The sequence below is a fragment of the Galeopterus variegatus genome, unplaced genomic scaffold, assembly GCF_000696425.1.
Source record: "Galeopterus variegatus unplaced genomic scaffold, G_variegatus-3.0.2 Scaffold2134, whole genome shotgun sequence".
NCBI classification, from domain to species: Eukaryota; Metazoa; Chordata; class Mammalia; order Dermoptera; family Cynocephalidae; genus Galeopterus; species Galeopterus variegatus.
Window position 1 is genome coordinate 187,608 of NW_007728245.1, and position 25,760 is coordinate 213,367.

At 47.6% G+C, this 25,760-nt stretch overlaps 1 protein-coding gene and 1 non-coding gene across 5 annotated transcripts in view; one reads left to right on the forward strand and one right to left on the reverse strand.

Annotated features, from left to right (window-relative positions):
* Positions 1–25,760, reverse strand: part of DHX30 (DEAH (Asp-Glu-Ala-His) box helicase 30) — a 37,042-nt gene that overhangs the window by 2,680 nt on the left and 8,602 nt on the right. For 2 of the 4 annotated variants that reach the window (XM_008580636.1, XM_008580637.1), the window contains exons 4-13: positions 23,548–23,643; positions 15,425–15,555; positions 14,155–14,265; positions 5,382–5,683; positions 4,782–4,902; positions 3,891–4,040; positions 1,655–1,807; positions 548–1,384; positions 192–267; positions 4–108 (exon numbers count right to left, since the gene is read on the reverse strand). In XM_008580636.1, coding sequence (XP_008578858.1) covers positions 4–108; positions 192–267; positions 548–1,384; positions 1,655–1,807; positions 3,891–4,040; positions 4,782–4,902; positions 5,382–5,683; positions 14,155–14,265; positions 15,425–15,555; positions 23,548–23,643 — 2,082 coding nt within the window. Of the gene's footprint in view, positions 1–3; positions 109–191; positions 268–547; positions 1,385–1,654; positions 1,808–3,890; positions 4,041–4,781; positions 4,903–5,381; positions 5,684–14,154; positions 14,266–15,424; positions 15,556–17,444; positions 17,679–23,547; positions 23,644–25,760 lie in introns of those variants that run through there. The other 2 variants (XM_008580635.1, XM_008580638.1) reach the window with 2 other exon arrangements.
* On the forward strand, positions 21,181–21,254 carry TRNAI-UAU. The gene has a single exon. It is a non-coding gene; the product is annotated as a tRNA-Ile (tRNA).

The following is a 25,760-nucleotide window of genomic DNA, read 5'->3' on the forward strand; positions in this document are numbered from 1 at the left end:
CACCTGGCAGGATGAGGTACTTGCTCTCGTGCATGCCCAGGGCTTCCTGGAGGCGTTGCTGCACTCCTTTGATCTCCTGCCAACCGGGCAGGAAGCACAGGATCCCACCTGTAAAAGGGTCCTGCAGGCATGAGCTGCTTGCTCAGGCAAATGGGAGTGGGATGGGCACAGGTCAGAGGCGAAGCACCCACCTGGTTCCCCATGGGCATCGATGTGCAGAATCAAATCAGTCACGAGGTCCAAATCGAGTGCGCATTCGTCCTCAGACTGGGGTGGGAGAAGAGAGACCACAGTCACAGCCCGGGGTAAGGGGTTGTACATAGGACATGAATACTGTGACATAGTGAAGCAGAGCCACTTGACACATCAGCTCCAACCCTCACATACTTGCCATGCAGGTAAGATTATTCCCCAGTTTCTATCAAGGAAACCAAGGCTTGGGGAGGATAAATCGCCCTAGGCCACCACACCACAGGGACAGGGAGGAAGAGAATCCACAGGAAAAAGGCCAGAGCCCCGGGTGGAGTGGGGTGGGAATGTCCCTCACCTCGTGGTACCTATGCCGGTGTGGGTATTGGTGCTTGCCCAGCTTCGCCAGGATGTCCTCCAAGTAGTGCTCCTTGACAGGGTACATGAAGCCAGGAACCTTGATGACAGGACAGCCACCAAAGTAGCGGGAGAAGCGCTCATTGTCGCCTGTGGCACTCATGAGCACCAGCCGCAGGGCTGGGTTGAGCCGCTGCAGGCCCTTAAGAAGAATCAGGAGGAAGTCTGTGTTCACATCCCGCTCATGTACCTCGTCCACGATGACGTGGCTCACGCCCTCCAGGCTGGGGTTGCTCTGCAGCTTCCGCAGCAGGATGCCCACAGTGCAGAAGAGCAGGGCCCCTCCTCGGGCTGGGGGCTTGCTTTCCAACCGCACCTGGAAACCCACGTTCCGGCGCAAGGAGGGGCCCAGTTCATGACTGACCCGCTGTGCCACAGACACAGCAGAGATGCGGCGAGGTTGTGTGATGATCACATTGCAGCGGGCACCACGACCCTCAGTCACATAACGCTCCAGCAACAGCTGGGGGATGCGTGTGGTCTTCCCACAGCCTGTGTCCCCCGAGATAACCACCACCGGGTGCTGCTCAACGGCACTGAGGATGGTGTCCCGATGTGGGTCCACAGGTAGCTGGGGGGCCTCCTGCCAGATGGGCCCTCGCCGCCGCCATAGCTCCAGCAGGCTCTGGCTCAGACGTACCTCCTCTGCTTCTGACAGGGGAATGTAGGGCTTGCCTGTGATAGGGTCACTCAGGGGCCCCAAGTCCTTGCCCAGGGGCAAGATGTCATCACTCTGCAGCCGGAGCTCCGGGGAGATCCATGAACTGTCCACGGGGTACTAGGGAGCAAAGAGGTAGCAAAATGATGAAAAGGAAAAAGTGTCTTCTCCATTCACGCCCAGCCAGCCACTCCACGGGCTTCACTGGGGTCAGATGTTACGGATCAACCCACTGGGCAGAGGACTCAGTGACTGCCTTGGGACCCTTGTGGGCAAGACAGGGCTGCTCAGGGCAGGGGGCTCCCAGCTCCATCCTCAGTGGGAAAAATGGGGTGATTACTGCCTGTTGCAGGTGGGTGGGGGGATGAAGGATACCAGGGGCCTCCTTACATGATTCAGGAAGGTCTCTATCTTGCGGAGGATGGGCTCAGGCACCTGGATGGTACACGGCCGGCGCTGGGTCTCGCCCAGCTCACGCAAGGAGGCCAGGTTATACATGGCGTGGGTAAGCGGCTCATTGTTCCTGTCCACCAGGCCCAGGCTCTGCAGAGGGGACACATATGGCTCAGCCTGTGCTCCAGCTCCCCACGAACTGGCCCAGGAGGCCCAGGAGCTCCAAGAGAGAAGGTGCACAGAGGAACTTCTAAGAGATTTTGGTTTGGGGCTCAGATGGTGAAGGAAGGAGAAACTAGGAACCAGGAAAAGGTGAATCTCCACAAAATAATATATATATTTTTAAATGGACAAGTTAAAAGTAACTCAAGAAAGCTAAACCCAAAGTGTCAGAGCAAAATGGCCCTACCCCCTGCCCAGGGGTGGTACCCTGAGGAAAACCTTCTCCCTGCACAGCTGGAGCCCCCAACACCACAACAGACCAATGTCACCTCCATAAATTCCCAACATGCACCTCTGAGACCAGATAGGCCAGGTCCTCGGTGACACCATAACTCACCCTACAAGGCTCTTTCCTCCTTTGCTGCCTCACCAAAGTGTCCCGTCCCCAATCCTTCAGGTCCACCTGCCACCCCACCTCATGGTCTCTGCATGGTACATGTCCCATCTGTCACCCCATCATACACAGAATTGCCTGTAAATGTCTATTTATGCGACTTGACATTATAAGCCATTTGAAGGAAAACAGTCTTATTTCCCTACATGCCTAAAGCCACCTCACCAGAGATTAAACAAGACATTCCAACACCTCAGGCAAATGCATAAAATCAGACATTTTTCCCTAAAGTCTTATGTTCCTGTCACCTGTAATGTCTGAACTCTGCTCACCCTCCAAAGCCCACATCAAACACTCACTCCTTAAAGAAGTCTTTCCCCCCACAGGGACTAATCCCCTTCCTCTGGACTTGCTGGCATCATTAACTGTAAGGACCTCAAGGACAAGGATCCAGTCCCTGGACCACAGGAGGTGCCAACACAGCTGCCTCACTACAGGAAAGGTCTCCCACCCTCTCTCAGGACTGCATGGGTTTGACAAGGCAACCTCTTTGACAAGTGGCCACCCAGCTTCTCAACACTGCTGCGAGATGGAAGCTTGTCCCTTCCCAGACAGGCCTCTACCACACCACAATGTTTCCGATCATCACTACTTGTATATAGTAAGTGAAAATTCAGCCTTCCTCCAAGTTCTGCCAATTAGTCATAGTTCCGCCCTAGTTCCACCCTCTAGAGCCACAAGAAGCATGTCCAGGGGCCGGCCCGGTGGCGCATCCCGCCGAGGGTTCGGATCCCACATACAGACCGGCCGCTCACTGGCTGAGCGAGGTGTGGACGCAACACCAAGGGTTGCGATCCTGTTGCCGGTTCCGGTACGGGCGCGACACTGAGGGTTGCGATCCGTTGCCGGTCACGAAAAAAGACAAAAAAAAAGGAAAAAAAAAAAGAAGCATGTCCAGTCCCTCTTCTCACCACTTGCCTGTTCCCCTTTCCTCTTCTATTCTCCAAGTTCTCATTACCTCTCACCATCAGCCGTACCAAAAATGTGGTTCCCAGAGCCAAATGCACATGTGACCATTCAGAATAAAGCAGGTCTATTTCCTCTTGTTCTGCAAACCAAACCACTGCTGTCGTGGGTTCTGACTTCTTGGGCATCAAACACAGTGCTCACTCCCACAACTGTGGCATCAGCTAACTCCAAAACCTCTTAAAGGGAACTGCCAGCTGTAGGCACATTGCCTTTGCCTTGCTGTTGACTGACTGCTTCCTCAATTTTCATCCCAGGCACACGTTCTATTACTTGTTTTGGCCACAAAACCCAGGTTATCAGGACCTTTCTGGACACCAAATCTGCCTCTAAACACAGGCACCACTCCTCCCAGCTTTACATTGTTCAGGATGATGAGCAGGCCTCTTTCTGGCTTCACCCAGGTTCTGGCCAAGAGTATTTAGAAGTCTGAGCTCACAGGCAGAGCACCTCCACAGTGAGTCTGGGGAAGTCCTAGAAACAGTAGCCTCAAAGCCTACAAGCAAGGCTTGGCCAACAATACTTTTGTGCCCAGGCCAAAGGTCTGGTGTGGTGGGCTTCATTTCCTAGAAAAGTCCATCTTGCCACAGGGAGAGGGGCACCCCAACATATCCTAGTGCATCATACCAGTGACCCTCTGAGTGCACTCACCTTCAGTTTCTTGCAAGCCAAGGCTGCTGCCTTATTCTCGGCCTCTGCTTTGCGGCGCCCTTTGGCAACAAAGGTCATGGGACAGGGCCAGAGCAGGGTGAGAGTAGACAACTTGGTCTTTGTGCCCACAGTATGGAACTGCATAAGGTTCTACGTGGAAGGCAAGAGAGATGGTTGCAAAAAGGCAGGTAATGAAAAGAGACTTGTATCATTCTCAGAATGCCAACCAAGGAACTGAGAGATAGAATTAACCATCTCAGCAGGTACCAAACAGCCACACTAGAAGCGCCGCTGTATAGCCAGAGGAAGGCCCCATGGGGCTGGGCTGCCCTAGTCCTGGGCTTGCTTCTCCCACTGTACCTAGACTTCCACAACAGAAGACAGGATCTGGGCAATGCACTACCTGCCCTCCTAGCTCACTCTCCTCTCAGCATCTTCAAGGCAGCTATGGGTTGAAGATGTCAGCATGAGCTAAGAGAAGGCACATCCTGGGGGAGCAAAAAGGCCCTGCACCTAGACAGAAGTTCAGCTTAACCAAAGCCCTTTGGCCTGGCAGCAACGATGAAACTCAGACCTCAGCAAAACAGTCCCTACCCCTCTGAACCCCTCCCAACCCACCACCCTTGAAAAAATACAGGTCTTCCACTCCTGCAGCCCCCAGCCCACTCCCTGTGCTCATGTGTTTTGACTTCCATTCTGTCCCAGCTGCTTCATCCTCTTCACTCTCCAAGGATCCCAAGTTCCTCCAGCTGCTCTAGATGTGGGCTGGGGGAACAGGAACCTTCAGCCCTCCCACACACCTGCAGCTTCCCTCCTACGTGGTCTTGGTGGAAACCAGACATGACCACGCGAACTCGCCAACCACACAGACTTTTAGGAGACCCAACTCACCTTAGCTGTGGAGGAGGACGTGGCAATCTGAATCACCTTGGCCAGGAGGTTCTTGGGAAGCGGAAACTGGGTCAGAGCCCTAATAGCACTGTCATCGTCTGTCATTTCAAAGGAACCTCCCCTGGGAGGACCAAAAGTTTACATGAAAAAGTTCTCTCTCTTGCTGGGCCAATTTCCTCTGAGGCTCTGAGACCCAGGGGGCTAGGACACTGCCCTGTTGTAGTGTACAGCCTATACTGGGCATTTCTGCTCTGCTGCGACCCTCTCACAGACATACTGCATAGCTAATGCTCCCTCAGTTCTCCCAGACAGGTTAAGAGCAGAGGGCAAGACCCAGGCAGAGTGGCTGCTGAGACTCTGTGGAACCTGAGCATGAGCTGGGGAGAGGGCCCATGCTGGTGTTTTGTGAAGGCCCAGACACTCAGTACGAGACCAGAGCTAGCTGTCTCCCACGAATGAGTAGACACACCAATGAGTAATGGGACACACAGGGTGAAATGTGGGGCAAAGGCCCTCCTAATTCTGAGAAGGCTCCCAGGGTACATCCCCCATCCCCGTGTCAAAGCATATCCCCCTTCTTCCCCCCACCTCTAGCTGTACCTTGAATCTCTGAGTGGGGTGTGGGAGTCCTGCTGGGTCATGGACAGGAAGTCAGCAACATCTATGGTCCCCTCTTCTAGCTCTTCCTCCTCATCCTCCTCTTCCTCCCGGCCCAAGGAGTGGGAGAGGCCCCCAGGTCCTCCTGGCCGAATGCTCTCAGGATTCAGTTGCCGCCAGGAAGTGGGAGGCATGGTGGGTTCCGGGCGCCACCAGCTGTCAGCCGGAGAGCCAAAGCGATCAGCTAGCACTCGGTATTTGGCTGCGTCAAACAGCTCATTCCGGGGACCCAGCAGACCCCAGCCCTGAGGGAGTAAAGGGATGTTGTAAGGATCCACACCATCTTCACATCTCAGTCTGCCTGGAACATGTCCAGCTACACAGTAAGTCCCTTGTGTTGGGGTGCCATGCTTTTTCACCTGTCTCCCCTGATCCTGAACTGGGCATACAGAGAATACTGCAAAATGCCTAGCTTTCAACAGATGAAAATGAGAAGGTAAATTCTTACACCTATTAGATGAAAATACCTACGACTAACAAAACAAAACCCACAGGGTGGTGGGGGAGCAGAAGATGCACTGACAGTGATCTAGAAAGCCTCAGTGAATACAGCCGTTAGGAAATAGGTAGTCCACACCATAAAATGGATGTAACTTCGACCCAAGAATCCTACGTGGAGAATGCGTTCTACAGAAATACTTTGAAATGTTTTTAAAGCTTTTATACAAAAAATATTACTAAAAATGTATCACAGGTTCATTCTTTTCTACATAAATTACCAAATAAAACATTTTCTGAGTCTGTAGCCCATACAAAGCAACTCGTTAGCCACATGAGCATCATCATGAGAGACATGACCTGGTTCCTGTCCTCAAGAACATCAGAACCTAAGAGGCAGAACAGAAATGCAGACAAGCAGAGTCTAAGGAACACAGAAATAAATGAGGAGCTAGAAGAATAAGTAGCAGACTGTGAACCAAGTACAGTTCAAGGAGTTACAGTTTAGAGTGGTAAAGGCAACCCAGGTTGAGGGACAGCAAGAACATGGACTCATTTCAAGTGGGCTTCTGATGTTAGGGCCATGTGAACCTGGAGAGCAGGAGCCTCTCTATAGTGAGGCTTCAGTTCCACCTGACTCACGACAAGCTGAGGAGTGACCACAGCCTTCCTTCTTAAAACTCTCTCAAGTTTCTGAAATTAAGTGTAATTAAAAATGTAATTAAAAAACTATTCCATTCACAACTGCAACAAAAACCACAACCTAACTAAGGTGAACTTAAGTACAGACTTATGTTGTTTTTTTTTTTAAAAAAAGTACACATACTGGCCAGCCACCAAAAAAGTAAAAAGTACAAAACATGGCAAAGGGATATACACAAAGAGACATATTCCTGGATGATATAAATTTTATTTGTGAGGAGACAAAAGCCTCCTAAATTAATTCATAAACTGAACGTGATTCCAATCAAAGTCTGGACAGGCTTCTCAGGCATTTAACAAATTGATTCTAAAGTTTATATAGAATAGATGCGTGACAACAGCAGGATTCTGCGACAGAACATAGACGTCAGCAAGCGTTCAAGGCGGGGCAGGACAGGTTCAAGGACTCAGCTTCCACGCTTCCACCTCACTGATTCACTTCTGACAAGGATGCACCTGATCATACAGAAAGCAGTCAAGCATCCCTCCCCTTAGACTTCCCCAGCAGGACAGTACTCTTCTCCCTCCTGCCTTTCCCATCACGTTTCTGTTTGACCAGAAGGGTCTCACCCCACCAGTTCACTGCTGTTCCTGAGGAATTCTCACTATAGAACTGGACCCCAACCCACTTCTCTTCTAGAGCTCCCCCTGCTGGTTCGTGATTCTCCACCAACCCACTCTTCCTCCCTCCTCCACCTGCCTAGTCACTGTCCTTTCAAACGCTTTAAAACCTTCTTGAAGGGATCCCCTCCACTGCTGCTACTGGCATTCTCTTCTATCCAGTGTCCCTGTCTCTAGTCTTGCCCAGTCCCACTGCTCTCAGTGACTTTTCCTAAAGAAAAACTTGGCCATTATTAGTAACTGATCATCCTATCAATTACTACTGCCAGTCAGTAGCTCTAGCATCCAAAGGATCATATCAGAATTCCCACCTGTGACATCTAAGACCTTGGTGTTCTGGCTTCTGCCTACCTGTACACACCATGGCTGGGCATTCAGACCCACATTCACACTCCTTGCCATTGCTCATACATACCTGGCCTCCATACTTCTGTGTCCTGTGTCTAGAGTACTCGGCTCCCATCCCTGCTCCCTGGCGAGCTTCTCCTAATTCTTCAAGAATAAGCCTACTCTATTCAGGAGGTTGAGGTGCATTTATTTCCTCATATGTATGCCTATGGGCTGTGGTTTCTCTAAGAGCATTCTCAGTTACCTTTGTGCTACCAGCACCTTATACCAAGTATGAGGACAATGCTTAATAAACACATCAGGTTTGGGGCAAAAGGAGAAAATTGAAGAACTGTGAGTACAGATATTAGGGAATGAAAAAGCTATGAATTCCAGAGTAAATAAAGAACTCCTACAATTCCACAACAAAAAAAGACTCAATTAAAAAGTGAGCAAAGGGGGCCGGCCTGTGGCTCACTCTGGAGAGTGCGGTGCTGATAACACCAAGGCCACGGGTTCGGACCCCATATAGGGATGGCCGGTTGCTCACTGGGTGAGCGTGGTGCTGACAACACCAAGTCAAGGGTTAAGATCCCCTTACCGGTCATCTTTAAAAAAAAAAAAAAAAAAAAAAAAAAATGAGCAAAGGACTTAAACACTTCTCCCAAGAAAATACACAAATGGACCTAAACACATGAAAAGATGCTCAAAATCACTAACCATTAGGGAAATGCAAATTAAAACCACAATGAGATATTATTTCACACTCATTAGGATGGCTACCATAAAATTTTTTTAAAAAGAAAGAAAATAAGCATTGGAAAGGATGTGGAGAAATTGGAACCCTTGTGCACTGTTGGTGGGAAAGTAAAGTGGTGCAGAGATGCTATAAAAGTTTGGTGGTTCCTCAAAAAATTAAAAGTAAGAATTACCATATGATCTAGAAATTCTACTTCTGAGTATATACTCTAAGGAACTGAAAGCATGGTCTTGAAGAGACCCAATTTATACACCCATGTTCATAGCAGCATTACTCACAATAGCTAAAACATGGAAACAACCCAAGTGTCCATCTACCAGTGAATGAATAAGCAAAATGTGGTGTATCCAGACAATAGAGTAGAAAATGGGAAATTCTTTTTTTTTTTTCCTTTTTGTCTTTTTTACTGACCGGCAACGGGATCGCAACCCTCAGTGTCGCGCCCATACCGGGGACCGGCAACGGGATCGCAACCTTCGGTGTTGCGCCCGCACCGCGCTCAGCCAGTGAGCGGGAACCGGTCTCCACATGGGATCCGAACCCTCAGCGGAAGCGCCGCCGCACTCCCAAGCGGCGCACTCTCCAGTGCGCCACCGGGCCGGCCCTCTTTTTTTTTTTTCTTTTTAATGGAACATGATAGGGCTTTATTACCCAGCAAGGGTACATGCCAAAGTGCACAGGCATCTCTGCCACAGAGAGATGCACATGCCCCTGACCTTCTCCTTCTCCTCCTGTCCCACATGGAAACTCCTAAAATGGCCCGATCCTCTGCCCCTCCTGTTCTGCCTACTGTGCCCAAGAAGGGAAATTCTGACACATGGGACGACACGCAAGAACCTTGAGGACATTATGCTAAGTGAAATAAGGCAGTCAGTTCTTCTGTCACAAAAGGACAAATAATGTATGATGCCTCTTATATGAGGTACCTAGAGTAGTAAAATTCATAAAGATAGAAAAGTAGAACGGTGGTTGCCAGGGGCTATGGGAGGGGGTGATGGGAAGTCATTGTTTAATGGGTACAGAGTTTCAATTTTGCACAATGAAAAAGCTCTGGAGATTGGTTGCACAACAATGTGAATGTACTTACACTACTGCATTGTACACTTAAAAATGGTTAAGATAGTAAATTTTATATTACATGTACTTTACCACAAATTTCTTCTTTCGTTCTTTCTTTTTTTGTGTGTAGCTAGCCAGTATGGCGATCCAAACCCATGACCTTGGTGTTATAAGGCTACACTCTAACCAACTGAGCTAAGTGGTCAGACAATTTTTTTTTTTTTTTTTTTAAAAGATGACCGGTAAGGGGATCTTAACCCTTGACTTGGTGTTGTCAGCACCACGCTCAGCCAGTGAGCGAACCGGCCATCCCTATGTGGGATCCGAACCCGGGGCCTTGGTGTTATCAACACCACACTCTCCCGAGTGAGCCACGGGCCGGCCCGGTCAGACAATTTTTTTTTTTTTTTCTTTAAAAGATGACCGGGAAGGGGATCTTAACCCTTGACTTGGTGTTGTCAGCACCACGCTCAGCCAGTGAGCGAACCGGCCATCCCTATGTGGGATCCGAACCCGGGGCCTTGGTGTTATCAACACCACACTCTCCCGAGTGAGCCACGGGCCGGCCCGGTCAGACAATTTTTTTTAAAAGGTTATGAGCATAGATGGGGAACAGGGAAAGGGATGGGCACAAACGTGACAATGACTTGCTTCAGACAGGCTGGGTTTAACTGTCTTCAAACACCCAGGCAGAGGTTTTCTCAACTTCAGCACTATTGACATTTTGGGCCAGGTAATTCTTTGTCGTAGGGGGCTGTTCTGTGCATCGTAGGATGATTAGAAGCATCCCTGGCCTCTACCTTCTAGATGTCAATAGCACTCCTTCAGTAAAATGTCTCCAGACATTGCCAAATATCCCTTGGCCACTTTCACCACTTTTATTCAACACAGTACCAGAAGTACTAGCAAGAGAAATCAGACAAGAAAAAGAAAAAAAAGGCATCCAAATCAGAAAGGAAGATGCAAAAGTATCCCTGTTAGCAGGTGACATGATCGTATGTATAGAAAACCCTAAAGACCCCACCAAAAAAATCTGTTAGAACTAATAAATGAATTCAATAAAGTTGAAAGATAAAAAAATCAACATACAAAAATCAGGTGCATTTCTCTATACATCAGTAATGATCTAACCAATAAAGAAATCAAGAAAATAAAACCATTTATGATAACATCAAAAATAAAGTACTTAGGAATAAATCTAAGCAAGGAGGTGACAGATCTGAACACTGAAAACTATAAAACATTAATAAAATCGAAGACACAGATAAATGGAAAGATAACCCATATTCATGGATTAAATTAATATTTTTAAAATATCCATATTCCCCAAAGCAATATATAGATTCAATGCAGTCCCTATCAAAGTCCAATGGCATTTTTCAAAGAAATAGAAAAAACAATTCTAAAACTTGTACGGAACCACTAAAGATCCCAAATCGTCAAAGCAATCTTAAGAAAGATGAAGTTGGAGGCATCACTCTTCCTGATTTCAAATTATATTACAAAGCATGCTCACTTCAGCTTTAGTGTATGTGCTGCATATACTAAAATTGAAATGATATGGAGAAGATTAGCACGGCCCATGCACAAGGATGACATGCAAATTCATGAAGCATTCCATATGTTTACATTGTGCAATGATAAATAAAATTTTAAAATTATATTACAAAGGTATAGTAATCAAAATACTATGGTACTGTCATAAAAACAGACACACAGACCAATGAAACAGAATGGAGAGTCCAGAAATGAAGCCAAGAATATATGATAACTAACTTTCAACAAGGACAAGAAGACACAATGGGAAAAGACAGCACTATAAACAGTGCTGGGAAAACTGGTATCTATATGCAAAAGAATGAAAGTGGACCCTTATCTAACGCCATACACAAACATCAACCCAAAATGAATTAAAGATATAAACCTAAGACCTGAAACCATAAAACTTCAAAAACAAAGAAAACATAGGGGAAAAAGCTCCTTGACATTGCTTTTGGCATTGATTTTTTGGATATCACACCAAAAGCTCAGGCAACAAAAGCAAAAAAGAAACAAACAGGACTACATCAAACTAAAAAGCTTTGCACAGCAAAGGAAACAATCAACAAAATGAAAAGACAGCCTACAGACTGGGAGAAAATATTTGATAAGCAGATATCTCTTAAAGAATTAACATCCAAAATATAAAAGGAACTCACAAAACTCAAGAGCAAAAACACATAACCCATTTAAAAGATGGGCAAAAGACCTGAACAGACATTTTTTCAAAAAAAATATACAGCCAACCGATGTATGAAAGGTGTTCAACATCACTAATCATCAGGGAAATGCAAATCAAATCCACTATGAGATACCTATTACTTTATACCTATTAGAATGGCTATTACCAAAAAGTCAAAAGATAAGTGGTTAAGAAGTATGGAGAAAAGGGAACCCTTGTACACTGCTGGTGAAAATGTAAATTGGTACAAAAATTACTGAAAATAGTATGGAGGTTCCTCAAAAAATTAAAAATAGAACTACCATGTGACCCAGCAATACTTCTTCTGGGTATATACTTGAAGGAAATGAAATCAGCACCTTCTAGAGATATCTGCATTCCCATGTTCACTGCAGCATTTTTCACAATAGCCAAGATATGGGGCTGGCCGGTTGCTCAGCTGGTTAGAGGGCAGTGTTCATATCACCAAAGCCAAGGGTTCGGATCCCCTTACCAGCCAGCCACCAAACAACAACAAAAAAAAAATAGCTAAAATATGAAAACAACCTAAGGGTCTGCCAATGGATAAATGGATAAAGAAATTGTGGTATATATACAATAAAATGTTATTCAGCCTTAAAAAAGAAAGGGGCTGGTCAGTTAGCTCAGTTGGTTAGATTGGTTAGCGCATGGTGCTGAGAACATCAAGGTCAGGATTCAATCCCTATACTGGCCAGCCACCAAAAAATAAAAAGGAGGAGATCCAACTATGTGCGAAAACATGGATAAATCTGGAAGATAGTACACTGTAGTAAGATAAGACAGACACAGAAAGAAAAATATTGCACCACCTCACTTATATGTGGAATCTAAAAAAATCAGATATATAGAAACAGAGAGTAGAGAGCAGTGGTTACCAGGGGCAGGAAGAGGGGGCTGAGAGAGAGCTGTAGGTCAAAGCATACAAAGTTAGAGGTATATAGGATAAATAAGTCTAAAGATCTAATATACAGCATGGAAACTATAACTAATAATAATATATCGAATACTGGAAATTACTAAGAGTAGATTTTAGGTGTTCTTACCACACACACACACACACAAAAAAGGTAACTGAGTGAGGTGACAGATATGTTAATTTGCTTGACTGTAGTAATCATTTCACTGTGTGTGCATGCATGCGCACGCGTGTGCGTGTCTGTGTGTGTATGAAAACATCATGTTGTACACACTACATAAAAACAATTTTAAAAAAGAATTGCATCCAGGCCAGCCACCAAAAACAAAAACAAAAACAAAAAATTAAATATCCCCTAGGGGGCAACATCACCCCCCAGATGAGAACCACTGAAGTAGAGCTAACCTACAGGAGATGGAGATTTTTGAGACATTAAGCACAAAGCGGATGGTTGAACCTAGAAGAAATAAGATTCTCCAGGAAGAAGGGGTAGAAAAATAAGAGATGTTTCAGAGAGTGGGAGAAGAGGATTGTGAAACTAAAGAAAAAGGAGAAGCAGGGGTCATTCAGGGGCTGAAGAAGAGATGCCTGGCAGTGCCAAAGCCACAGAACACTCGAGAAGAGTGAGGACTAAGAAAAGACTGAGTCTAGCAAAGCTTTGTTCCAGTCACTCAACAATCAACTGGTGACCACTGCTACACGCCAGGCACTGTGGGATACAAAGGTATCCAAAGACTACAAGAATGGCCATGACACCAGAGTGCAGAAAATGCAAATCACAAGCACAGAAAGCTGTTTGTGGTAGAAACAGAGCCAAGGGAAGAGATCAAAACACTGAAGTGTTTTTGAGGCCTACAGAAAAGAATCAAAAGAAGAAGATTCTGAAAATTAAATAAAAAGGAGAGGAGATAGAGAACAGAGACAGAGAGAAAGGGGATGAAGAGAAGATGGATCCCAGGACAGGAAGGACCTTTCCTCCTCAGATATAGGAAGGAAGTAGGGACAGTGTAAGCCTGGAGACCATGAGCAGGAACAAAGCTAAGAAAATACTCATCCTACGGCTTTGTTCATGTCAGAGTGAAGATGACGTAGGAACCTAAAGAAGATTCAAGGTTGGCACAGCCACAAAGGGAGTCAATTAGGGATGGAGAAGAAAGGCTGGCAAGAAACCCTGAAGGCCTAGCAAATGCCAGGTAACCAAAAACTTGAAATCAACTATGCCATGTCCCACCACTGGAAAATGAGAGAAGTGAGTATCACACTTCTGTTACAAGTAAGAGAAGACTATGCAGCTACAAGGAAAAAATCCACATGAAATAAGGGGAAGAGAAAAACAGAAACCAAAATGGAAATATATCTAACAGGCTATATATCGGAATTTTTTCATAACGGCATTTTTCTCTCTAATTTTTGAAACCACAGAAAGCAGATAAGCACACTGGCAAAAACAGCAACAACAACAAAGCTATTCCCTCATTGGCTGAACAGCAAGAAAGGAACAAGGAAATGGGAAGGGCTCAGGACAGTTGAGCAGCTGAATACCATGTCAGCCTCTACCAAGATGCACTTGGCACCAGAAAGAGTATCAGAGCAAGGGGCAAGGAGTTTCCCAGGAGGGAGGCCTGCATAGCTTTCACTAGGGGAGGGTCACCTTGAACAGCTGGCAGGCCGCAGCTGCAGCCTGCCGCTCAGCGTCGATCTTTTTGCTGCCATAGCCTTCTACCTCCACGCTCTTGGGCCACTTTATGTGCAGGATGACCTTCTGGGGAAGAGAAGAGAAAATCAGGACCTTTGCCTATCCAGACTACAAACTTGTTGCAAATCACATGGAGAATCAATAGCAATGCTGTAGACCTCATGGCAGCAATGTGCTACGCTCAGAGTTGAGCACACAGGACAGAACCCCAACCCTATCATTAATTCCTTACAAGGCTCTAACTCTCTCACCCTCAATCCGTTTGTTCCACCTCAAGTTGTTTTGCTTCTTCAAGGTAAAATGTTCTAACCAGAGAGCAAGCTGAGACTCATCTTTATCTTTAAAAATCTTCATTCAGAATAGTCTGCTGCGGGGCCGGCCTGTGGCTCACTCGGGAGAGTGCGGTGCTGATAACACCAAGGCCACGGGTTCGGATCCCATATAGGGATGGCCGGTTGCTCACTGGGTGGGCGTGGTGCTGACACGCTCAGAGTTGAGCACACAGGACAGAACCCCAACCCTATCATTAATTCCTTACAAGGCTCTAACTCTCTCACCCTCAATCCGTTTGTTCCACCTCAAGTTGTTTTGCTTCTTCAAGGTAAAATGTTCTAACCAGAGAGCAAGCTGAGACTCATCTTTATCTTTAAAAATCTTCATTCAGAATAGTCTGCTGCGGGGCCGGCCTGTGGCTCACTCGGGAGAGTGCGGTGCTGATAACACCAAGGCCACGGGTTCGGATCCCATATAGGGATGGCCGGTTTGCTCACAGGGTGAGCGTGGTGCTGACACCACCAAGTCAAGGGTTAAGATCCCCTTACCGGTCATCTTTTTTAAAAAAAAAAAAAAAAAAAGAATAGTCTGCTGCTTGCTTCTGTGGTCCCAGGAACCACAAGACTCTAGCAGCAAGAATTCTCATCAACTTTAACCCTCTTGCAGTCCTAGTTAGTAGATGGGGGACCAAAACCAGAAATCAGTATAGGGGACTGTCTTAGACAAGATGAGAACTCCTCACCTCATCTGCCCTGTGTTCCCTTTCCCTAAACCAGGCACATGTATTTTCTGGCTTTCTTCACACCTAGATTTGCTCCAAGATTCTCTGCTGACCATTTTAATTCAGAAAACCCACTCTGGCCTTCTTGACAAAGAAACCTGAGAGAGAAAAGGACAGGTAGTCTTCTTTCTGAGTCAGACCAATGCTTGTCCTAGCCACCAGTGGAGTTACCTTCTTTTTCGGTCCATTTGTGTGCACGTAGACTAGTTTGTCTTTTGCATGTGAGATGCCGAGGGCTCTTCCAATCACACTGTTAAGAAGGTTTTTGGGCTGTGGGAACTCTTTTAGTAGGTCCCTAGAAGCTAAGAAAATAAGAACAAAAGCATTATAGTTGTCTTTTTTTAAAAAACAAGACAAAACAAAAACCTCCATGTGGTATATATCAAAGACACCCTGGGCTGGATTCTGAGGATGTTGGCTCATAACCCCAAACCTCCCAGGAGCATCGTGGAAAAGAGAGAGGAATGGCTTCAGGGTTTACAGGAGAGATTGGGGCCAGACCCACTTGCACAACAATCTCCTGAAGAAGGGCCAATGACCTACACACCACATAAGGGAACCACCCAGCATCATCTTTCCCACCTAATCTCCTGATTTCACGCATCAGATACAGAAGCCTAAACAGTCAATAAAACCCCCTTGGTCTGATGTCTGAAAGAACACACACAAAACCAAAAATCCATCACATCCACAAACTGGAGATCAAGACAATGCAAGGCCCCTCCTAAAGTAAACCACACAAAAGGGAGAATGGTCCCATGTAGCTCAGTGATGAAATCCAGAGTCTAAATGCCAGGGTCCAGCTCTCAAATATACCTCAGCACCCTGCAAAAGGCCTCCCTAGAGCCAGACTGTGTAGGGACTGATTAAAGACCTCCACAGCTGAGATGTGGGCATGAGCTATTCCTCCCCCTGAGTTTCCTGGAGTCCAGGGGAGGAAGGATGCATCAGATACCATGAGAGGTACCTCACTTCTTTCACTTGTTCTCTGAATCAATCCCAGAGCACGATGGGTGAGATGTCCATGTAGAGGCAGCCTGTGCCAAACACAGGGCTTGGTCAGTTGGTCAGACCACAAAGAGGCCTACTAGGAGCAGCTAGATACAAAAGGAAGGGCCCCAAAGCACCAGAGTGGCCCTTCAAGAGTTGCAGGGATCCCTGTACTGGCCAACCACCAAAAAGAAAAAAAAAAAGAATTGCAGGGTCAGAGACCTGTGGAGATGGGAGACCTTTTCATTCTCTGCTCCCAGTCTCTGTCTCTATGTTCAACTTTAAACCAGCTCCAAAATGGAACTTTGTACAAGGTGTATATATGCACATCTGCATCTGCATGTATCATAATCACCTGGGGAGCTTTTTCACAGCAATGGACACCCTGTTCCCCATAGAGCACCTGAGAACAGCTGCGATGATGAAGAAGACTCTGTATCTTGAAAAAGCTCCTTCAGAAGTTCTGATGTAACCCTGCTGCCTGGTTTGAGACTGTTTCCTTGGGGCAGACTCCTGTGTCGACTGGCCAGGATGGAGGGTCCTGCCTGGCCCTGTCACTATCTAAATTATAACTCGTAAAGCAACTAAGAATCAAGCAGTTAAGAATCAGTACCTAAGCAGACTCAAGGGGAGTTGATCCCACAGAAAGACTCAACTTTAGCCCACTACACCCATAGGGATAACAACAGATTTGCACTGAGACCCCTCCAGCTCTATAAGGCAGGTGGAAGCTCGCCCCATCTACCCATCCTTAAGGGGCAGGGAAGTTCTCACCAATTTCAATTCCCTGCCCTATTCAGGAAACACAAAGCTGGAGTCCACCAGAGCAGTCCTTCTGTCTCCATCTGAGACCCTGAAGTCCCAGGCGTACTTTGGGCTATTTCCCTCACTGAAATAGGGCGTGCTTACCTTGATGTTCTAACCCTTGGCCACCCATCCTGACAGGAGTTGGACGTTTACCTGTTTTCCCTCACTCTCTCGGGGTCCCGCACCTCTCACCTATTCTTGCCGGGTACAGGTGCTCTGAGGGTCCATTTGGGTATGTGCCACACTGAGCTTTACAAGAGCAGGACCGCGGCCCGCCAAAGGATGGCGATCTCGACCACTATCGGACAAAGGGCGCCGGCCCGCCAGGCCCGAGCCCCTAGCTCTGCCATCCTCAGGAGTCAAGGGCGCCGCGGCCCGCCCTGCCCTCTCTCACCGTTCACCATGCTTCCGTCGTCTTCCCCGGGCCCGCCAGGGGCCACCCCTGCCTCGACCTCGGCAGCCTCCTTGCTGTGGTAGGGGCGGACGCAGCCTGAAGAGAGACCGCGAGAGCGACCCTGTCGCCAGGCGGCGCGGGGACCGGGTGGCTGCAGACGCGGAGACACGCCGACCGCCAGCGATATGAACCTCCTGGCGGCCGCCATCGCGCTCCCGCCAACCCCCGCGGCCCCAGAGCATAGCGGGAACACGGCGAGGAGGGTGGGAGCGGCCGGTCCTAGCGCCACGCGCCCCCTGCCGACCCGGAGGACCCGAAGGGCCGAGCCCTGAAAGCCAGGGCAGCCAAGCAGCTAGCTCACCACAGCCCTGGACGTCCTGTGGGCAAGCTAGGGAGGCGCGGGACTTGGACCATCACTCCCCAGTAGATCCAAACCCTCAGACTAGTTATCTGGATCTGAGACAGTATGAGGAAACGGGATTTTGGAGGGGGGAAATACTCAGAGTGCTAGGCCTTAGCTCAACGTCCATCCGAGGAAATGAACCTAGTTCCCTCTAGGTCGTACCCATTGTTCCTAAATACATGCCTCTTGCAAATTGCATCTCCATCTCATTTAATGGCTTACAAAGTGAGCCTAGTGAAGAATCTGGAACCAGGACAGGGAAGGCCTCTTGAACATAAGCAGATCAGATTTAATCCCCAGGGCTAGAATCAAAGGTGAAAAAAACCAACCTTGGACACTGTGCCAAGAACTGAGCTGGCCCAGCAGTGACAGCCCAAATCTGCTGTTCCTCACTTGCTTGAAAGCCAGATGGCATTCCATTTCCAAACTACTATTCCTGGATTGTAGCCAGGCTCATTCCTCTTCTGTCTCTTACATCCTTGAAGAGCAGGGCTTTCAGTCAGCTGGGAACCAGGCTGACTGCATGTTGTGGGTAGTGACAGTGCAAAGCAAGGGGCCTTCAAGTCTCAGTCTCTTGAAAGGAAGCCTTAAGTGAGAGGCTGGCAGTGTAGATGGGGGTAAGTTGGGAGGGAGGGGTTTGTTTGTTTGTTTTACAATTCTAGATCTGACTCAGATGATCCCCTAGAGAGCTTCTTAAAACATTGCTGAGTGCTACCCTCAGTTTATTCATTAGGTCTGGAGATGGGCCCGAGAATCTGCACTTCTAACAAGTTCTCAGGTGATGCTGAGGCTGTTGATCTGGGACCACACTCAAAAAACTGCTGGCCTGCAGAAAGAACATGGGAATTAAGTTCCAATACTTGGGCTTAGTCTCAACTCTACCACTTGCCAGCTAAGAACCTTGGGCAAATTTCATCAACTTGAAAAATTAGGATGAATTTGCTTTAGTCATTTTGTATGGCTGTGGTTATGATCAAATAGGAATATTTAGAAGGCAGCTCTACAGAATGTTTTTTTAGAGAAACCCCTGCCCTCTGAGGTCTGAAACAAGGGACAGGTCCCTTAGAGACAGACCCAGGCAGAATGGCATGGCTTCAACTCCAGCTCCTCCATTTACTCCTCAGTTGGTTTTTACCAGGAAAGGGGAAAAAGGGAAGGTGGCTTTGGTAGCAATTATCTGATACAGCAATTGTCAAAAGGGGACACCACCATCTGTATCAAACCTTCCTGCCCCGGGCCGGCCCGGTGGCGCACTGCTACAGTGCGCCGCTTGGGAGTGCGGTGGAGCTCCCGCCGAGGGTTCGGATCCCACATACAGACCAGTCCCCGCTCACTGGCTGAGCAAGGTGCGGGCGCAACACCGAGGGTTGCGATCCCGTTGCCGGTCCCGGTCCGGTACAGGCGCGACACTGAGGGTTGCGATCCGTTGCACTGATAAAAACATACACCAGCTGAAAGTAAAGGAATGGAAAAATATATTTCATGCAAATGGAAACCAAAAAAGATCAGGAGTAGAAATATTTATGTTGGGCTGGCCCGGTGGCACACTGCTACAGTGCGCCGCTTGGGAGTGCGGTGGAGCTCCCGCCGAGGGTTCGGATCCCACATACAGACCAGTTCCCGCTCACTGGCTGAGCAAGGTGCGGGCGCAACACCGAGGGTTGCGATCCCGTTGCCGGTCCCGGTCCGGTACGGGCGCGACACTGAGGGTTGCGATCCATTGCTGGTCACGAAAAAAGACAAAAAAAGGAAAAAAAAAAACCCTCCTGCCCAGATCATCCATATTGGGGCAGGACACGATTCTCCAAAGGCTGTGCATTTGGCCAGGTGGCACATAAATTTGCCAAAAGCTTAGTATCAATCGATCTTCAGGAGTAGTTTTCAAGAACTGTTAGCAGCCCAAATTTCCTCAAAAGAATCCAGAAGCTTACCAAGCCTGGTAGTGGCAGCAGTAGCTGAGGAAAAAAGTTGAAAACTGTGGCGTCTGAATACTGAAGGAGACAAGTCTAGACAGAACAACTACACCTAGAAAGCAAGGCCTGGGCCCTTCATGGTGCTTCAGGAAGTCCTCAGTATAGTACTAAGCTCTGACAGCCACTTTGCATAAGGTTAAAATACTATGATTTCTTGGATTTGATTCCAAAGGGGCCAAAGTGAAGGGATACACACAAAGCAAGACTGGCTATGAGTTGTTAATTATTCAAGCTGGGTAACAAGTACATGGGGGTTGATGATACCATTTTCTCTATTTTAGAAAACATACTGCAAACAGATGCTTGAAATTTTATCTAAAAAAATAAAAATAAAGTGATGGCAACCAACCAATTGGTTATCAGGGAGCTCTTTGTCCTCTTTTCCTATTTCACTTATTTCATCTATGTTCATCTAGCTGGAGTCACCCTGCACAAATATTTCACCTCCACACGCCTCTGTGACTTGTAAAATGAGGGCAACTGTTTAGACCATCTCTTAGAACTCTTCTGGTTCTGTGATCTTTTCCCCATTGGTCTATAGCAGGGATTGGCAAACTGCAGCCTGCACACCAAATCCAGCCCACTACCTGTTGTTATAAATAAAGCACTACTGGAACATGGCCACGCTCTCTTGTTTATATGTTATCTGTGACTGCTCTCACACTACAATGGCAGACTTAAATAACTGCTACAGAAAGCATATGGCCCACAAAACCTAAAATATTAGGGCCGGCCCATGGCTCACTTGGGAGAGTGTGGTGCTGATAACACCAAGGCCATGGGTTCGGATCCCTACATAGGAATGGCCAGTTAGCTCACTGGGAGTGCGTGGTGCTGACACCACAAAGTCAAGGGTTACGATCCCCTTACAGGTCATCTTTATGTAGGGGGGGGGAAAAAAAACCTTAAATATTTACTATGACCCTTACAAAAAAAATTTGCCAACTCCTTCTCTAGAGGACCTTGAAGACAGATAGAGAGGCTCAGGCGTGCCACCCCCCGCCCCATTTCCACCAACATTAAGCCTTCTCCACATTCTTAGGGGAAAGTTGACTCATTTGCCTGTGAAAAAGGAGGGAAGTTCTGAAAAAAGAAAGGATTTATTGGCTCAGAGATATCTCCATCCACTACTGGATCAGGCATGACATCTGGTACTAAATGTGCTAAACAACTACATCTGCAGCATGGAATTAACATGTAAAGGATCTGCTGAATGCACTGAAGGATGTTTTAGGAAACAAACTTTGTAGGTCCCTGGAAAAGGCAACAGGAGGAAGCCCAAGACAGTTCAGGCTTTGGGGAAGACTAGAGAATTTCTGGAGGGAAGGGACCACTGACACCTGAAGAAACCAGGGGGTATGGCTGGTTGGCTCAGTTGGTTAGAGCATGGAGCTTATAACACCAAGGTCCAGGGTTTGATCCCTGAACCAGCCAGCTGCAAAAAAAAAAAAAAGAAAAGAAAAGAAAAAGAAAGAAACCAGCGTCTCCACTTTGGCAACTTACACAACCACAGGTTTTTTTACAGATGGCCAAAACGGCAAGAAATGGTCCACTTGGTAGGCAATGAGAAGGATAAGGGGAGCAACAGAGGCCGGGTAGGCACCCTGACCACCCTACCAGGTTACCCGTCTTTGAGACTTTCCTTTCCACACATGTAAAGTCACAGGTCCCTTGAGGTAAATCACCACATCGAGAAGAGGGGACAGGTCTGACCAGTTAGCTCACTAGGTTAGAGCACGATGCTGATAACTCCAAGGTCAAGGGTTCAGATTCTCTTACTGGCCAGCCACCAAATTAAAAAAAATACTAATAAATAAGATTAAAAAAAATTTTAATTAAAAAAAAAGAAGAAAAAGAGACAAATCTGTATGAGGGTATGGACAGGAAAGACCAGTTTTGTGGCCCCCAGGGGCCCACCAGAAGGAAGTGTTATCCCATGCTGCTTTCTAGTGCTCTATGTCTCAGATCCATATGGGTGAGGAAGATTCACAGGGGACACTTAGAGCTGAGTTTCTTGATTTATTCACCATCTACCTTGGAAGAGGCCTTGGTAAAAGATTGGCAGTAGAGTAGGGGGGGTAGGCTGGGAAAGGAGGTGATAGTTTTCTTTTCAATTCCAAATCATCTGACTCTAAGGAGCACTGTGATCTATACAAGTGGCCACCATTCTCTGAGAGCTGTTTTCCTTATTTAGACACCAAAGACTGTTTCTGCCACATACCTCCTCCTTAAGAAGCACCAGTGAAGCCTCTAGGGAATTAGAAAGCATGGCAGAAAGGCCTTACCAGTCATATGCAGGCTAAGAAGTCTGTTGCTTCTAGCAAAGAGAGAGAGAGAAGCCAAATATGCACACACCCATGGATGCCTTCTGGAGGCACAGCTGCGAGGAGAGAGAATCAGGCTGAGGGGTCTGTGCTCCTCGATGGAAGAGTGCAGCACCTGTGGGGCTGCACCCGAGGGGGCAAGAGCTTTCTCCTCTGCATGTGCTCAAGGAGGCACTGCCTAGCCAGCTGCCTGGTTAACCCCAACTAACCATCTTCAAGCTTAGCCAAAATGCATATCTGACACTCTAAGAGCCACTCACCTGCCATGCTGGAAATGTTAACGTTCAGCCTTTTCGAGTTACAGGGCATTTTAAGAAAGAAAAAAAAAAGGGCAATCAACTCTTGTTTTGGCAAGGGTAGGTGGGTGGCATTTCTTTAAAACCTAAGTCAAATGGTCAGAGGGCTGGAAGTACTTATTTCTATACTGGTGTCAGTAGTCAGGGCCACCGTGGCAGGAAGGCAGTGCACTGGAAACTGCCTGGGAATGTGGGAGCAGCATGTGCCGCAGAAAACTGAGGTGCTCTGTACTCCCCGCATTGACTTCCTGAGCACTTGACCTTCAAAGCACTTTACAGACAGAGCATAAAGTACACATGCTGTCTCCAGATGAGGCAAAGAATCCATGACCTAAAATAGTGATCTTTATACTAGGCAGAGGGGTGTGAACAGGCAGCCTATGGTACAGAGAAGAGCAGCTATCAGGACAAAAAGGCCATCAGGAGCACTGGCCTTAACAGACCTAGAAAAAATCTAAGTCTGAGGGAAAAGAGGAGACACTCGTGCAGAGATGCTTCCCTGGGTCCTATTGCTGGTCCCTGGGTACCAGTGGGACATGAGTTGAGCTATCACTTATCTGGGTGCTCTGACATTCTCCCCAATCAAAAGGACAGCCCACCTTACCAACTGGGCTGAGATGCTGATTTTAATGTCAGTAAAGTGCTTTGAGGTGATGGTCAGGAGACAGGGAAGTGATTTGCTGGGCATCCCAAAGCATCCAGGATGGAGGGCAATGGGCTGAGTCAGGTCTCTCTGGGTGGCCCTGCTACAAGTACCCTGCTCTCTCTGAGCCACCTGAGCCAGGGACGCCCTAGGAGCCTGCAAGACCCAAGCCCTGCAGATTCTCCATGCTGGTGCTGAACATCCAGACTGAGCCTAGGCTTTATTCCAGGCCACACAAAGAGGCCCAAGGAGACTGTAGGCTCCAAGACATGTGGCCAAGAATCATTAAAAAACCCAGACCTTTCCAAGTAATCTCTCCCTCAGGGCACCAACAGCTCACCAACCCCACCCCTCCTCATTCACTTTCCAGAGGCATGTGGCTCTTACACCGGGGCTCCCACTGCCACCCACCTCCCCACAGACCTTGGACCAAGCTGTGGCTGGAAGCAAGGCTCCTCCCTTACCTCGAGAGATGGTCCCTCCAGGGGCAGGGTTGACACACATGGGTGGAAGGCGGGGTGGGGGAAGTTTGCACTGACGCTGCCTGTGCTGGGCCCGATCTGGGGAAAGAGAAAGGGGATCAGGGCAACATGTTCTCAACCCTCATGGTTACAGACCCCTGCACTGACCCACCCAGAGCATCCATAAGTTTTGGGCAGCAGGGCTGCCGGATGGTTTTGGGAGCCAGTCACAGGTTCTGAGGAACAGTGCCAACAATACCACACAGGAAGAAGCAATTAACTTTCTTATATAGATGTGATACATGATAGCCTTGTAGATTCCCTCTCAGCTCCCAAAACAGCCCTCAAACTTTTCCTGTTGCTTAGCTATACTTTACAAGTCTAACACCCATCTCACATACTTCTTGATGGAGTTTGGATGTGTTGTCCCCTCCAAAAGTCATGCAGAAATTTGATCTCCAATGTGGCAGTATTGGAAACTGATTGAGTCATGGGGGCGGATCCCTCATGAATGGATTAATACTCTCCCTGGGGGAGGGGGGATTAATGAGTGAGTTCTTGCTCTATTAGTTCCCACGAGAGCTTGTTGCTTAAAAAAGACCCTGGCACCTCCCTCTCTCTTGCTTCCTCTCGCCATGTGATCTGCTTGTACCCACCGGCTGCCTGCCATTTTCCACCATGAGTAGAAGCAGCCTGAGGCCCGTGCCAGATGCAGCTGTCCCAGAATTGTAAGCCAAATAAAGCTCTTTTCCTTATAAATTACCCAGTCTCAGGTATTTCTGTTATAGCAACACAAAACGGACTAAAACACTTTTCTATTGCCTTAAGTTGTGAGGATGAGACAGGACAACAACTGAAAGCTGAAAGCCATGGTACCATGTAAATCCAAAGGATCATTTGTCTTCCATTCATGGTAGCTATCTAAGCATTTGCTATGTGTTCCCCAGGAAGGCCACCTTAGCCACCAAATCTCAAATTATTCTTTCCCTCTAAGAACTGGGCAGGCTTACCAGCCAGTGAAAGAACTGAGCAAGAGAAGGACTCATTGACCATTGGATCCAGCCGGACAGCTAAAGCCAGATCCATAATTACCAGCCTTCTCCTTCTCTCTAAAAGTAAATGGCTTGCCATTCCAAATGATTCCATTCATTTGGAGATTAAATGCTACCTACCAGTGACCTACAAAGTACTTTTTTTTTTTTTTTTTTTATTAAAAGATGACCGGTAAGGGGATCTCAACCCTTGGCTTGGTGTTGTCAGCACCACGCTCAGCCAGTGAGCAAACCAGCCATCCCTATATAGGATCTGAACCCGTGGCCTTGGTGTTATCAGCACCGCACTCTACCGAGTGAGCCACGGGCCGGCCTACAAAGTACATTTTTAAGAAGTTCTAAAAATTTGAGATACATGAACTAAAATTAAGACACTCACTAGGGCGAGCCCATGGCTCACTTGGGAGAGTACGGTGCTGATAACACCAAGGCCACGGGTCGGATCCCTATATAGGGATGGTCGGTTAGCTCACTTGGGAGAGCGTGGTGCTGACAACACCAAGTCAAGGGTTAAGATACCCTTACGGATCATCTTTTTTAAAAAAAAAAAAAAGGGGCCGGCCCGGTGGCGCACTGCGCTAGTGCGCCGCTTGGGAAGCGCGGCGGCGCTCCCGTCGAGGGTTCGGATCCCACATACAGACCAGTTCCCGCTCACTGGCTGAGCGAGGCGCGGGGGCAACGCCGAGGGTTGCGATCCCGTTGCCGGTCCCGGTCCGGTACGGGGGCGACACTGAGGGTTGCGAACCATTGCCGGACACGGAAAAAGACAAAAAAAAAAAAAAAAAAAAACACTCACTGAACCTTCCATAGGAAAGGGGAAATGTATGGGTAAGGAAGGATTAAGGCCTTTTAAACCACCTAAGTGGTAAAAATATCAGAGAATCTCTAGTATGGGGAGAAAGGTGCATGACCTCTTTGCTCTCTTTGACTCACTGGTTTCAGTATAATAAATGGGGTAGGAGAGAAACAGGGAGAGACAGCCACACACACTTGACACCTTAGAAACCACCTGTTTGGTTACAATGATGCCCATTTCTATAAAGCAAATTGGCTCACATGCAATTGGTAAATATTTGGAATGGCAAGTTGTTTACTTCTAGAGAGTGGGAGAAGGCTGGTAAGTATGGATCTGGCTTTAGCTCTCAGGCTGGACTCCAACAGTCA